Below are 12,680 nucleotides of genomic sequence, written 5' to 3' on the forward strand. Positions count from 1 at the left end.
GATTCCAGCTTTGAGCAACTGTCTGTGGAGTTTGCACCTTCTCCCTATGCCTGTGCGGGCTTGCTCCTGTAGTCCAAAGATGTGCAGGTTAGGTGGATTGTCCGTGCTAAATTGTCCCATATTGTCCAAGGTTGTGGGGGTAGCCATGGTAAAAACCCCATTTGGAGTTATGGGGTGGGCCTGGGTGGGATTATTTTTGGAGAGTCACTGCAAACTTGATGGGCCAAATGGCCTTTTTGCACTGGAGGGATTCTTTGAGGAATGTCAGGGTCACTGAACTTTATATTTAACACCATCAGCTGATATTCAACAACATTCTGCTTTAGTAATTTGATTTCTTGTACATTATCTTACAATTATTACAAACTTAATATCAGAGAAACATACCACCTCATTGCAAAAGTCCAATTCTCATTCTCCCTCCGTCCTTCATATTTTGAAGCACCACAAAAAGTCAAGGTTATAACAAGATATTAAGAGTTCATTAAAAGTTCATTAAGAGTTCAGCAAAACGGTGCCATATAAAATTATTTAAAGTTTAATTTAAAGTGTCATCATTTTTCTTCAGGAGGTCAAACTCTAAAACAAAGATAATTGTTTGGCATAAAAACCAGTTTAAAACACTGAAGATTATTTTACTGCATTTCTGTTTAAGTATTAAGCTACCTCATGAAACAGTTGGCTTTACAGAGATGAAAATGATATTATAATGTTTTGGTTCTCCGTGATAATGACGTCAAGGAATTGATATTTCAAAGTCAAAACTGTCGAGCTCTCATGGATGAAAACTATTTCATTTATTGTGTAGATGAAAGGACAACTTAACTTGGAAGAAAAGATACCTTCTCAAGTTAATGAGTTAAAATCTTTACTATGTCCATTTTGATTACACAACATTATTTTTCTTTCTTATTTGTAACAAGCCAGAAAGGTTTCCAATTTGTGGCTCATGTGCAAAGAATTGTGCTTCATGAATATGCAATGAGATGAACAGTGAAAGTATTTAGATATATGTAAAATGCAAAATCTGTTTTTCAGCAATTTTGCACATGATTTTGTTTTTAAAAATGTATCTGGAATGAATTGTTAATCTATTACTTTTGTACCTGATAGGATCCCAGTGCAATGCCAAGACCTACCTCCCAGGATCTGGCAGGTTTTTGGGACCTCCTGCAGCTTTCCATTGAGGATGTCAGCATGAAGTTTGATGAACTGCACCAGCTGAAGGCAAATGATTGGAAACCTATTGAGCCATTTGAAAAACAGGTAGAGTAAGATGCTGTGGTATAATAAAACATTGCCAACAAAGTTAATATTCAACTAATATTACTTTCCCCAAAAAGGCACAGCTCACCTCAAGTAAGTCTTGATGTAAGGATCAAATACAGATCCAGAACCAGCAGAGCTAACATTGTCAAGTAAGGGAAGTCCTGCCTTTACTCTGGATATAATTACTAAACATGTGCAAAAGGGGTCATGTCAAAGTGATGGCAAATCTCATGGAAGTAGAATCTGGCTCTGTAAGGCTTCACATAACATATTCTCTCTTACTGTCCTCCGTGTATAGTTGAACTTGACAAATTCAGTTACTGTTCACTAACAAGAGAGTACCTCACTTACTAAAGACAAGAGGATTGTCATCCCAGCAATGGTCAATAAAGAGGACTCTACTCCGCCCATCCCCAATTCATAATGCTGTCCATAGTTCTGATTAAATAGGAAGGCCTGCAGCATCACCTGCAAGGTTAGGGTGGCTGCTGCTGTGACTGAAAGGGGAGCGAGAGGTCACCTCTGTTTTGAGGCACCCTCTCACACATAAGAATTTTCTTGTTGTGCCAAGACGAGCTAGGCAGGCAGCTCCACCTGATCAGAGGGCTAACCCCTCCCTCACTGGGGAGACAGTAGCCAATGACTCCCATTTTCAGGCAGTGAAACCTCCAAAGATTTCTTCATTAGACATTTGCTGTTGCTCATGCTGAGACTACACTGGCTGCCCAGAGGGCAGGTCCTGAATTACTAAAAAAAACTGTCAAAGGGGAAGGTTGGAGTAGGCTGGAAAACAAATCACTTTTATGCATCTACTGAGTGGCACAGTAAGTTTCTCACTAGGCTACAGCAAGTTTCCAGTTAGAAGATCATAGCTTGTTAAATCCCTTATAAATGACAAAATTCAGCTTGGAAATATGTAGGTTCCTATCTTATCAATGCATTAAAAAATGTAGAGATTGCCAGGACAGGAGCCATTATAGTTCAGTGAGCACTGGATAATAAGTGAGTACGATTTGATGGTAATTAGATTATTGTCAATAATTTGTAGGGTTGGTAAGATAGGATATTGACCAAAAGAACATTTAGGTAGTAAAGTGTGCAGGTGGCAATAGTGTGGATGATGTTTTCAGTAGCAGTTGAACTGAGACAGCAATTAAACAGACACTACCTAGTTGGTAGGGTTTGTGTGTTTGGAAGTATCTGCAGTGCATATTGTATATGGTTCATACTATAGTCATGGTATTCAAATAGTAGATGTTTAATCTAGTTGATGAAGTGCCAACCCAGCAGATTGCTTTGTCCTGGGTGGTATTGTGATTTTTCAGCATTCATAGATATTTGCCTGGGCAATTGGAAAGAATACCATCACATTATTGATTGTGCTTTGTAAATGGTCGAGATAGCTTTGAGATGTTTGGGAGAAGTCACTCACCACAAAATATTCAGTTTTAGGAGCCAAGCTGTTTTTGCAACTTGTGCAATTTAATTTCTGATCCACAGTGAAACTCAGATGTTGAGAACTGAATGAGATGTGCTCTCAAGATGGTTTGTCCATCTCATCTTAGCCTTAGTCATTGTCTGGAACTTGTGTGTCTTGGAGGGTCATAGGATATTGGTGTCAGAAGCAAGGCAAGAATTTGTTTAACTGCACTTTGATGCCCTCCAAAAAAGTGATGAGTTGCAGGTTTGAACTACTATAGTCCATAAGGTATAAGTATTTTCCAGCGCACTGTTAAATGGGGATGTACAAATTTTTGACTGTCCAGCAATGAAGATTTGACAATTAGTATCCATTTAAGAGTGTGGTGCTGAAAACCACAGCAGGTTAGGCAGCATCCGAGGAGCAGGACAACTGAGGTTTTGGGTATAAGCTGTTCATCAGTACTCCTGATACTGATTCCAGGAATACTGATGAGGGGCTTATGCCTGAAACATCGATTCTCCTGCTCCTCGGATGCTGCCTGACCTGCTGTGCTTTTCCAGCACCACACTCTCGACTCTGATCTCCAGCATCTGCAGTCCTCACTTTCTCTAATTAGTGTCCATGCCAGGGCAGTGTGTGGATTAGATGGGACCTTGGAGGATATGGTATTCCTATGGAACTGTTGCCTTGTTTTCCTTGGAATTAGGGATCGTAGGTTTGCAATGTATATGAATATACCTGGCATTTGCTCTAGGAGAAAGTGAGGACTGCAGGTGCTGGGGATCAGAGCTTAAAAATGTGTTGCTGGAAAAGCGCAGCAGTTCAGGCAGCATGAAAGGAGAAGGAGAAGGAGAATCGACGTTTTGGACATAAGCCCTTCTTCAGGATTCCTGAAGAAGGCCTTATACCCAAAACGTCGATTCTCCTTCTTTGATGGTGCCTGATCCGCTGCACTTTTCCAGCAACACATTTTTAAGCTCTGGCATTTGCTCTTCAAACATTAAACTATTGGTCAGCAGACATTAGTTCCATATTTCAAATGTTTCAGATGAGAACACTTAGTTTTTTTCCCATTTTAGGGCTGTAATTTTAAATCAAATTGTTCCCTACTTGTTAAGAACAATAAATTGAGATGCATTTACTTTATGTCCAAGTGAGACCAGGTAAATCAGACTTGTCATTTCTGGGCACAGCTTACCTCTGAGATTCATGCCTCCAATATGAAGTTTGCTCCTCAAAATAACACAACTTATAGGATTGACTATGAAGCAGATTAGCCTAAATGCTCTGTATGCCTCATATTCAAAGAGCAGTATTAAGCACACAAGATAACATGGAGTTGGTTAGGTGTGGCACAATTAAAGAAAAAAAAGTGGCTGTCATTTTATTCTAGTATTTGTATCTATTTGATATTGATGATTATTGTTTCATAATTTCTTAGGAGGAAAAGAAGGTTCCGCCGCCAGTACCAAAGAAGCCACCTAAAGGAAAAATCCCAATTGTGCGAGAAAAGTCCCTGGACCTTCCAGACAGGCAACGGCAGGAGGCAAGGAAACGGCTGATGGCTGCAAAGCGAGCAGCTTCCTTTCGACAGAATTCAACTGCTGAGCGTGCAGATAGCATTGAGATTTACATCCCTGAGGCACAAACCAGGCTCTAAAGACAATCTCTTGCCTAGTGTCCTTTTTTCCATTTACCATCGGCTCTCAATATTTGTCATGTACATTTCACAAACCAAGCCCGGTGGAATTAGTGTTGGGATTTCCGTGGTAATTCTTGTCCCAGCCTCCACTGTGTATATTTCTTGCTGTTGTGTTCATTGTGCCATACATCACAGTGGAATGATTATAATTCTGGGTTTTTCAACTCATTGCAAGAATTCCGATATTCTGTAAGAGGAATCAATCCAAGGAGGTCACACTAATTTTTTTCACTTACTGATCAAGCTCTCTGAGAAACTACTAAAGTGGAGGTCTTCTCGAGAAAGATTGTAAATTCAGCTAACACACTATTTTCTATGAATTGGTTTGCTCAATGGGTTTGAAGGAATGGCAAAAAAGTTAAAAAGCCAATTTCTCTGGAGAGCATAGTAGGTGCGAACTCGTGAAACCAGAAGTTCCTGGGGTTTCAACAAAAGAAAATAGGAAGAATGAATAATGTGCCAACATAATTTCTTATCTCTTAACATTATAAACGTTATAATGTTTAACCAAGCTCCTAATAAGGGAACAGAAAGACGCTATGCCCTGTGCTCAGCAGAACTGTTCCCCTCTTAAAACTATTCAGGGACTGAATTCCAGTATGATTTGGGGGAAGTGTAGGTAAAAAGGTAAGAATAATTTCTCTAAAATAACTCTTGCAGCATAACTCTGCAGAATCTATTGGAACATAAAATAATTTCATCTGCTGAGGGACTGAAACCCCTCAGTTTCTGATGTATTTGCCAAATGTTTGAAGACTTGAAACAGGGAAAAAAAAAATTATTTTCTTGCCTTCTCTGCAAGTGTGCTGAAATGTTATGTATCTTTTAAGTATAATGGGTGTGGGGGTGTGAGTGCTCACCTTGCATGGGTGGCAAATATGTGCAATAGTGATCAGCCTCATTTTAAATGTGTGCCATTACAATCGTGCCAACGCAAAGGATGGATCTGAAAGAGAGAGACTGAATGTAACTTCCCCATGAACGCTTGCCTTACTATAGCCAGATACTGATAGTTAGAGCTTTCAACAAAGGAAATTCAGCAGTAATCTCCTGATAGTAATCACTCCAATATCCCCTCCATCTAATATTCATGATGCTCTTTTGTGGGCACTCTTTATTTATGCATATTGTGTTAACTCTTTTTGAATTGGCACGCTATTTCTGTTTTTATTTTCATTTATGGAAAAAGGTGTACTAAATATGCTAGCTACAACTAAAAATGTTTATAAATAATACAAGCTTATAGTGTGTATATTAACTATTATTTATTGATTTGTTTTGGGTTTTTTTTATGGATTACCTTGAAATTTTAGTATGTGGTTGGTCTGATTGCTCCTGGACAATGTGTGTGTTATGTCAATGCAACCAACAAGAGATTACTTGATTGTAGGTGCTCAGATTTTAGTCAAGCTGTTTGGATGTGGGCAGAGTTTGTTTTACCTAAGAGTATTTATCTTTTTTTAAATTTTTTTTGGTTACTGTGAAGGAAAAATGGCTGTTTAAATCCAGTGATACTTGTGGAAGCACTAAATTTGTCCACTTAAACCGGCCTTTACAAATTCAATTCTGAGCATAGCGCCCACTCTCGTAGGATGCCTGACAATACCACAACATACACTTGCACCTCATGTATGATTCATATTGTTACCAAACAGCCTTAAACTAAATTTGGAAGCAAAAACATGAATGAATGTACAGCCCCTAAATTTGCAAAAAAAAACCTCCAAGATATTTATTTTGTTGCAAATAAATATGACCTAAAATTAAGAAGAGTTATTTGCCAAATGATATTTACTTAGAGAATATGAAACAAAATTTTTAAAAAATTATCTGACAAATGTTTAGAATAAATCTCTTGTTCATTCAGCTCTGTAGAAAAAAGATGTTAAAGCTTAGTATCCTTAGCCCTAGTCTCTAAACACTGTTCGTTTAGAATAATTCACTTTAAATTCTGTTTCACCAAGCCTTTGAGTAAAAGTAGTATTGTTTAAAAAAAACACATTTTAGCTTTTTGTGCTTTCTACAATCAATATTAAAGAGTTCACTGAGCTTGGTGAATAATTTGGCGTTGTTTATATAATGTGGAAAGTACTGAACTTGTTTTCAAGTGGTTGGTACTTGAGATTATCTCAGCCTCATTTAGAAATAGTCATTCATCTCTTTTGCATAACTTTAAAATATGAAATCTATCAGCAATTATTACTGACTTTCCCAAATTCAAAGATATTACTGTGTTCCTTCCCTCTTTCCTGCTATTCAATACAAGTGCATCAAATTGACACATGCTCGGCAAACATTTAACTTACAAGTGGCAAGGATTACCTTTTTATACACAGATTTAGTAAATAGATCAAGTATAAAGCAAAACATATCAATTTACAGATATCTTAACAAGACAGAATTGTAGCTTTGATGCTTTTTGTTATAATCACCCAAATGCCAATCAGTGTTGGATCCTACATAAAGGTATTGATTTTGTTCTTGTTGGTAAAACGTTACCTTTACTGTTAGGTTAAAACACCTATTCTAAGTGCAATATACCATGTATATCATTGGTGGTAATGGTAACGTCAGGGCAACTGAACAAAAGGCAATATTTGTTTTTTTTAGACTCTCCACATTTCTCTATTAGGCCTAGTAAATAGCAACGCTCTTTTGTACATGTATACTTCTCATTACAGACTGAGCTTGTATTTGATAGCAAATCGTAAACTAATGCAAAGAAGTCTGAATGTTCTATTAAGTACCATTAACTTTAATTGCACGTTAAATGAAGCAACATTAGTTGCATTTAATGTCGATCCATGCTGTCATTTTAACTAAACATGCTTTATAAATTGAACATAATATTTACTCATAAGTGTGTTGAAGTTTTCTTTGGGGGTGCATTTTGTGGCAGGGATGGAGCATGTTGGCAGGTGAAGAAAGAAAATGGTATCACCAAGTAGAACAGATATTCAGTTTGTTCTAGCCAATAGAAAAGATGCCATGGATCAGAATTTGATGGCAATATGCTGAATTTAATGCACATTTCATTATTAATATGTAAATCATCTAATAAATTTTAGAAAGGTAAAGATAGCCCATGCATTGTGAATTGCCACAAGTTGCTAGACAATTTGTATTACTGCTCCATGAACCTCATGTAAATCGTAGCTCACCAATCTCTCAATGGGTTTCAAGAAATTGCTTGTATTTGCACATTAGTTAACAATTAAGCTTCCTGCTTATCATCTGAATGGTATTTAATGGTACCCTTTTAATGAGACGATTTATGACCCTGCAAAGTCTCACAGCCTTTACAGCCCAAATAGAGAGCAATTTAGAAGTATATTCTCATTTCTACAGGTAACAAATTATTGTTGGAGATGTTTGTTAACTCAGTTTTTAATGGATTGATTTTGCTTTTCTTGTCTTTCTCCATGAAATCTTTCCCATTTCTTATTTCCCTTTCTACCCTGAATTGATTCTAACATTACTGTTCTTTTGATTTATATTTCTTAATCCATAAATCTTACTGATTAAGGAGAGAGTATGTTCAAAACTTTCACTTAGTTCTTCCTGTGTCTTTAGCAGAGCACATTTCCAACACGAAAACATTTTGAGCTGAAGAGTGAGGAATTAAATGAACAGGTTATTGCCATGGGATAAGGCATCCAGTAAATTGTGCACCCATATCCATGACAGTAGCATATACATTGTGGCAAACTGGGGAGAACTGCAATTCTTCACAAATATTTACAATTTGATATTACAAATATTTCAGCCATAATGAGGAATACAATCATTTAACTAAAAATACTGCTTACTAAACAAACTGAAAAATAATCACATCTGCAGAAAAACAGAGTTGAGTGCCAATTACTGTATTTTTGTTTGCACAGCAATGTTCTTCTAGAACAACAAATGATTGTCCATAATTCTATCTCTTTTGCTTTCCTGTTCCTTTTGATATGCACTACCTATCAGCATGCAAGATACAGATACTAATATTGAATGTATAGTGAGCTATTTTGCTGAAAGTGGTTCCTTGGTACTTGCTGATGCTTTCTTTTGCAATTTTGTAATTTGTTTTTTGGGAGAAGAACATGATTGACATCATTTTATTTGCACTACTTTTTCTGTTGATGATTGCTTAACTCTGTAGTTAATGATCACAGTATATGTTTAAGACTGTGTCATTCCATTGCTCTTTTTGACAGAATTCCCACACACTGTGTAATGCTGATACCCATTCACCAATTGTAAATACATCTGCACTTAAAACCTTTGTTTGGGGGGAAGTTTCTGATGCTTTTGTCCACTGGAAAAGCCATGTTATACCAGTGACAGAACTGAACCCTGAAGTGAACTGATTTTGCTTCTGATTGTACAGAAGGAACACTGCCCTCCTCCAATATGTTCATTTCCCATATCTACAGAAGAAATGATATTTTAAAACTGATGACTCTGTAAAGGAAACTTTAAAGAAATCCAGTCCTGACATACTTCCTTCCAGTGAAATATGAGCTGAATGTTTGATAAACTTATGAGTTGTTTGAAAATGGTGGCCTTGTGTGTTGTAGTATTACTATTCTTTAATATATCAAAGGATCTCAGATCGGTTATGACATAGACTAAGGCCATTCGGTCTATCATGCCTGCACCAGCTTTTCAACAAGCTTTTCAACGAGTACTTAATGCTTTCTCCTGCTTTTCCCCCGTATCATTGCACAGTTTTTCATTCAAGATAATCATCCAATACATTCTTGAATAAGTCTATTGAACCTGCCTGAACCATGTTTCCAAGCTTTGTACTTCATACCCTAAAAATATTTTTAAGAATATCATTAAAAACATAAATATGAAATAATTATGGCTCCTTCCCTGCTAAGGCTGGGTCTCCTTGTGGTCTTCACTCCTGGATTATTGGGTTCATTTTCAATTTTTAAAGAAAGCATTCAACTTTTTGTTGCCTGTAAGGATCACAAGCAGAATATTGTGATTCCATCTACCGTGCAGCAGAAAGGTATTGCTACATCACATCACTATTCACTTTTATAACATGTTGTGGCATTGATACTTGCTCAAATCTCCTTTTGTAAAGTGATGGAAGATGTTTCTCAACAAACTTGAACACTGCAGGCCCTGGAAATTGGTCTGGGTCTCTATTGTGTCAGTATGAAGAAGCTAAGCTAATTGCTCATAATCCTAGGGACACCTGGTAGCTCAGATTCCAGTTGATGAGTTTTGGGGACTTGTACCATAATCAGCTGGTCAGTAGAGACTGGACAGCAGTTATAGTATGTGGCATGATGGGGGGGGGTGCCTAATTGCAGTTCCAGGTCAGCAGCTTGGGCACTTAACCAGAGGCCACCAATCAGGATTGGAGAGATGGGTCTAAAAATTAGACAAATGAGGTAAAAGGCTTCTTTTCTGAGGGTCCAAAGGGAGCATTCCTACACCTCCTTGCTGACTTGGAAGAAAGAGCCACTTACTTTGAACCTCCCACCTGTCCTTCTCTGCTGAGTTTCCTGAACCTTGGTTAATTTGAAATTGGGTTCACAACTGCACTTAAGAATCCCTACATATATATGTTAATCATCATCTCTTTTCTTGACATTTAGAAATTTGGTCCCCCCCACCTCCAATTTTCTAGGAATGTGAATGTGGAGCAGCTTCTTCACCTGCACTGTCATGAAAAGACTAACCTCCCTTATGGGAGATGATCAAGGAGGGGGTTGGTTAGCTCAGCTGGCTGGATGGCCAGTATATGATGTTGAGTGATGCCAACAGTGTCAGTTTAATTCCTGCACTGGCTGAGGTTTCTCAACATATCCTCTCGCCTTAGGCATGGTGAACCTCAGATTAAACCACCCCAGTCATCTCTCTCTAAAGAGGGAGCTGACTAATAAGTCTATGATGACTTTACCTTATCATCAAGAACATTATCAGTGTTTCTTTCTCCATTGATGTTTCTTGACTTGCTGAATGCTCTAGCATTTATCATATCTAACATAATTTGCTAAAATTACTTTGCTCATTGTAGTCCAGCTAGTGGGATAAAAAAGCACTCTAGTGATTGATGCTCATTCTTGAAACGAGTTCTGAGAAACTAGCCATTAAAATAACAACAAAAAACATAGACACAAGTGGTCAAAATAAAATCTTGTAGGGACAAAGATAGCAATGAATTAATAGCCATTCAAACAATTAATATTTGGGGCTCATGCATAAGATCCATTCAGCCAAGTTTACCTTTTCAGCCTTTTACCTCATTTGTCTGATTTCTAGACCCATCTCTCCAATCCTGATTGGTGGCCTCTGGTTAAGTGCCCAAGCTGCTGACCTAGAACTGCAATTAGGCACCCCCTCTTCACCCCCCCCCCCCCCCCCCACCCCGCCCCACATGCCACATACTAGCTCTTTCCTTGCCATTATGTTGGTAAATATTTTAACTCTGAACGATGCACAAACTCGAAGGTTGCTAAGGATATTTCTTTTGGGAGATATACTGTACAGTGTGGAACTATACCATAGAGATTAAACAGAGCCCCAGATTTGACTTCTGGCCTGATAAACATGGTAGAGCGGTGTTTGTGCAAGATAATGCTTTGTGTATGTTAGACTTGTATTCATTGGAGTTTCGATGAATGAGAGGTGATTTTATTTAAATTTATATGATTCATTAAGGACAGTTTAGATATATATACAGGTTGTTTTCTCTTGTTGGTGAGTCTAAGACCAGAGGGCATAATCTCAGAATAATGGGTCACACATCTAAGACAGAGATGAGAAGGAACGTCTTCTTTCAGACAATAGTGAAATTGCAAATGTTAATGAACAATTATTCAGACTGGGCATCCATGAGTCTTATGGGCAATCAGCACCAAAACTTTATTCAATTACAATCTATAACACCATGACCTGGCTTATTCCCCACTCTATCATTAACACCGAGCCAGGGGATCAACCCTGTTTTAATGAAGAATGCTGGAGGGCATGCCCAAGTAGCACCAGGCATACCAAAAAAAGGTGTCAATCTTGAAGATACAATGTAGATTCATCAAGTCTTGAATGGCAGTAGACAATTAAATAATTAACAGGAGGAGTGTACATATATATCCCTGCCCTCCATAACTGTGGTACTCAGCACCAGCATTAAATTTGTTACCAGCTGCATAGGTCTCTGAAGCACATGCATGGCTGTGACCCCCAGAACTGGAATTCAATGCCATGATCGGCATGCTGAAGCCAAGCACCATGTGCAGAACATCACTGCAGCTGTTCACAATCAACCGTGCAGCTTAGAGGAATGTTGCCGAGCTCATCAGCACAAAATATAAGGCTGAAGCATTTGCACCCATCCCCAGCCAGAAATGCCAAGTGGATGTACCATTCATGACTCTCAGATACTGAAACAGCTCCAATTCTATGCAGCAAGACCTTGTCAGCATGCAAATTTGGTAACATTCATGTCACCCAAGTGCTAGGAAATGACTATTTCCTGAGAAAATCTAAGTATTTCCCCTATATATTCCACAGTAATACCATTTATAAATCCTCCAACATCGACAACCTTAGCTCAATGCTGACCAATAAATTGAACTTGACCAGCTATATATGCATAGTGTCAAAGACAGGGAATTCCACGAGTAAATCATCTCACCTCACAATCTGTTCACCCACAAGTCAGGAGTGTGATGGAATACTCCATGCTGTCTGAATAAATGCAACTCCAACAATACTCAAGCATCGATACAATCCAGCACAAAGTATTTGATTAGCACCTTATTTACATCCTTAAACATTCACTCCTTCTACCATCAGCACAAAGTATATGTAGGAGAGACGAGAACAAGGACACTCTGTTTAAAAATAAGGGGCCACCTATTTAAGCTGGAGGTCAGGAAATCATTTTTTCTCAAAAATGCATGAATCTTTAGAACTTTCACCTTGAAGAGTGTTGGAAACAGGGTTATTGAGTATTTTTAAGAAAAGTGTAGATAGTTTGTTGATTAACTTGGAATTCAAAGGGTATAGGTGTAGAAGGATATAGGTGTAGAAGGGGAGTAGTGTTCAAGCTAAAATATTATTGAATGATAAAACAGGCTTGTGAGGGTGAATAGACTACATTAGCACCTAATTTTTATACATGTATGACATTACCTTCTAAACCTACAAATTTTACCACCTAGAAGGACAAAGGTAGTGAATATATGAAAGCACCTGCAAGTTCCTGTCCAAGCTACAAACCATCCTAACTTAGAAATATATCACCATTGTTTTACTATCAGAGTCACAAAC

General features: G+C 37.9%; 1 protein-coding gene across 6 annotated transcripts in view; it reads left to right on the top strand.

Moving 5' to 3' along the window:
- The window catches only part of dlgap2a (discs, large (Drosophila) homolog-associated protein 2a), a 974,428-nt gene extending 965,488 nt beyond the window's left edge, over positions 1-8,940 (top strand). For all 6 annotated transcript variants that reach the window (XM_087978243.1, XM_043678985.2, XM_043678996.2 and 3 more), the window contains 2 exons: positions 1,114-1,266; positions 4,134-8,940. In XM_087978243.1, coding sequence (XP_087834369.1) covers positions 1,114-1,266; positions 4,134-4,352 — 372 coding nt within the window. In that variant the 3' untranslated portion in view covers positions 4,353-8,940. The remainder of the gene's footprint in view (positions 1-1,113; positions 1,267-4,133) is intronic.
- Positions 8,941-12,680: the final 3,740 nt, after the last annotated feature.

The sequence above is a fragment of the Chiloscyllium plagiosum genome, unplaced genomic scaffold (assembly GCF_037043375.1).
Source record: "Chiloscyllium plagiosum isolate Xiang-an unplaced genomic scaffold, Cpla_swu_hap1 HiC_scaffold_3, whole genome shotgun sequence".
NCBI lineage: Eukaryota > Metazoa > Chordata > Chondrichthyes > Orectolobiformes > Hemiscylliidae > Chiloscyllium > Chiloscyllium plagiosum.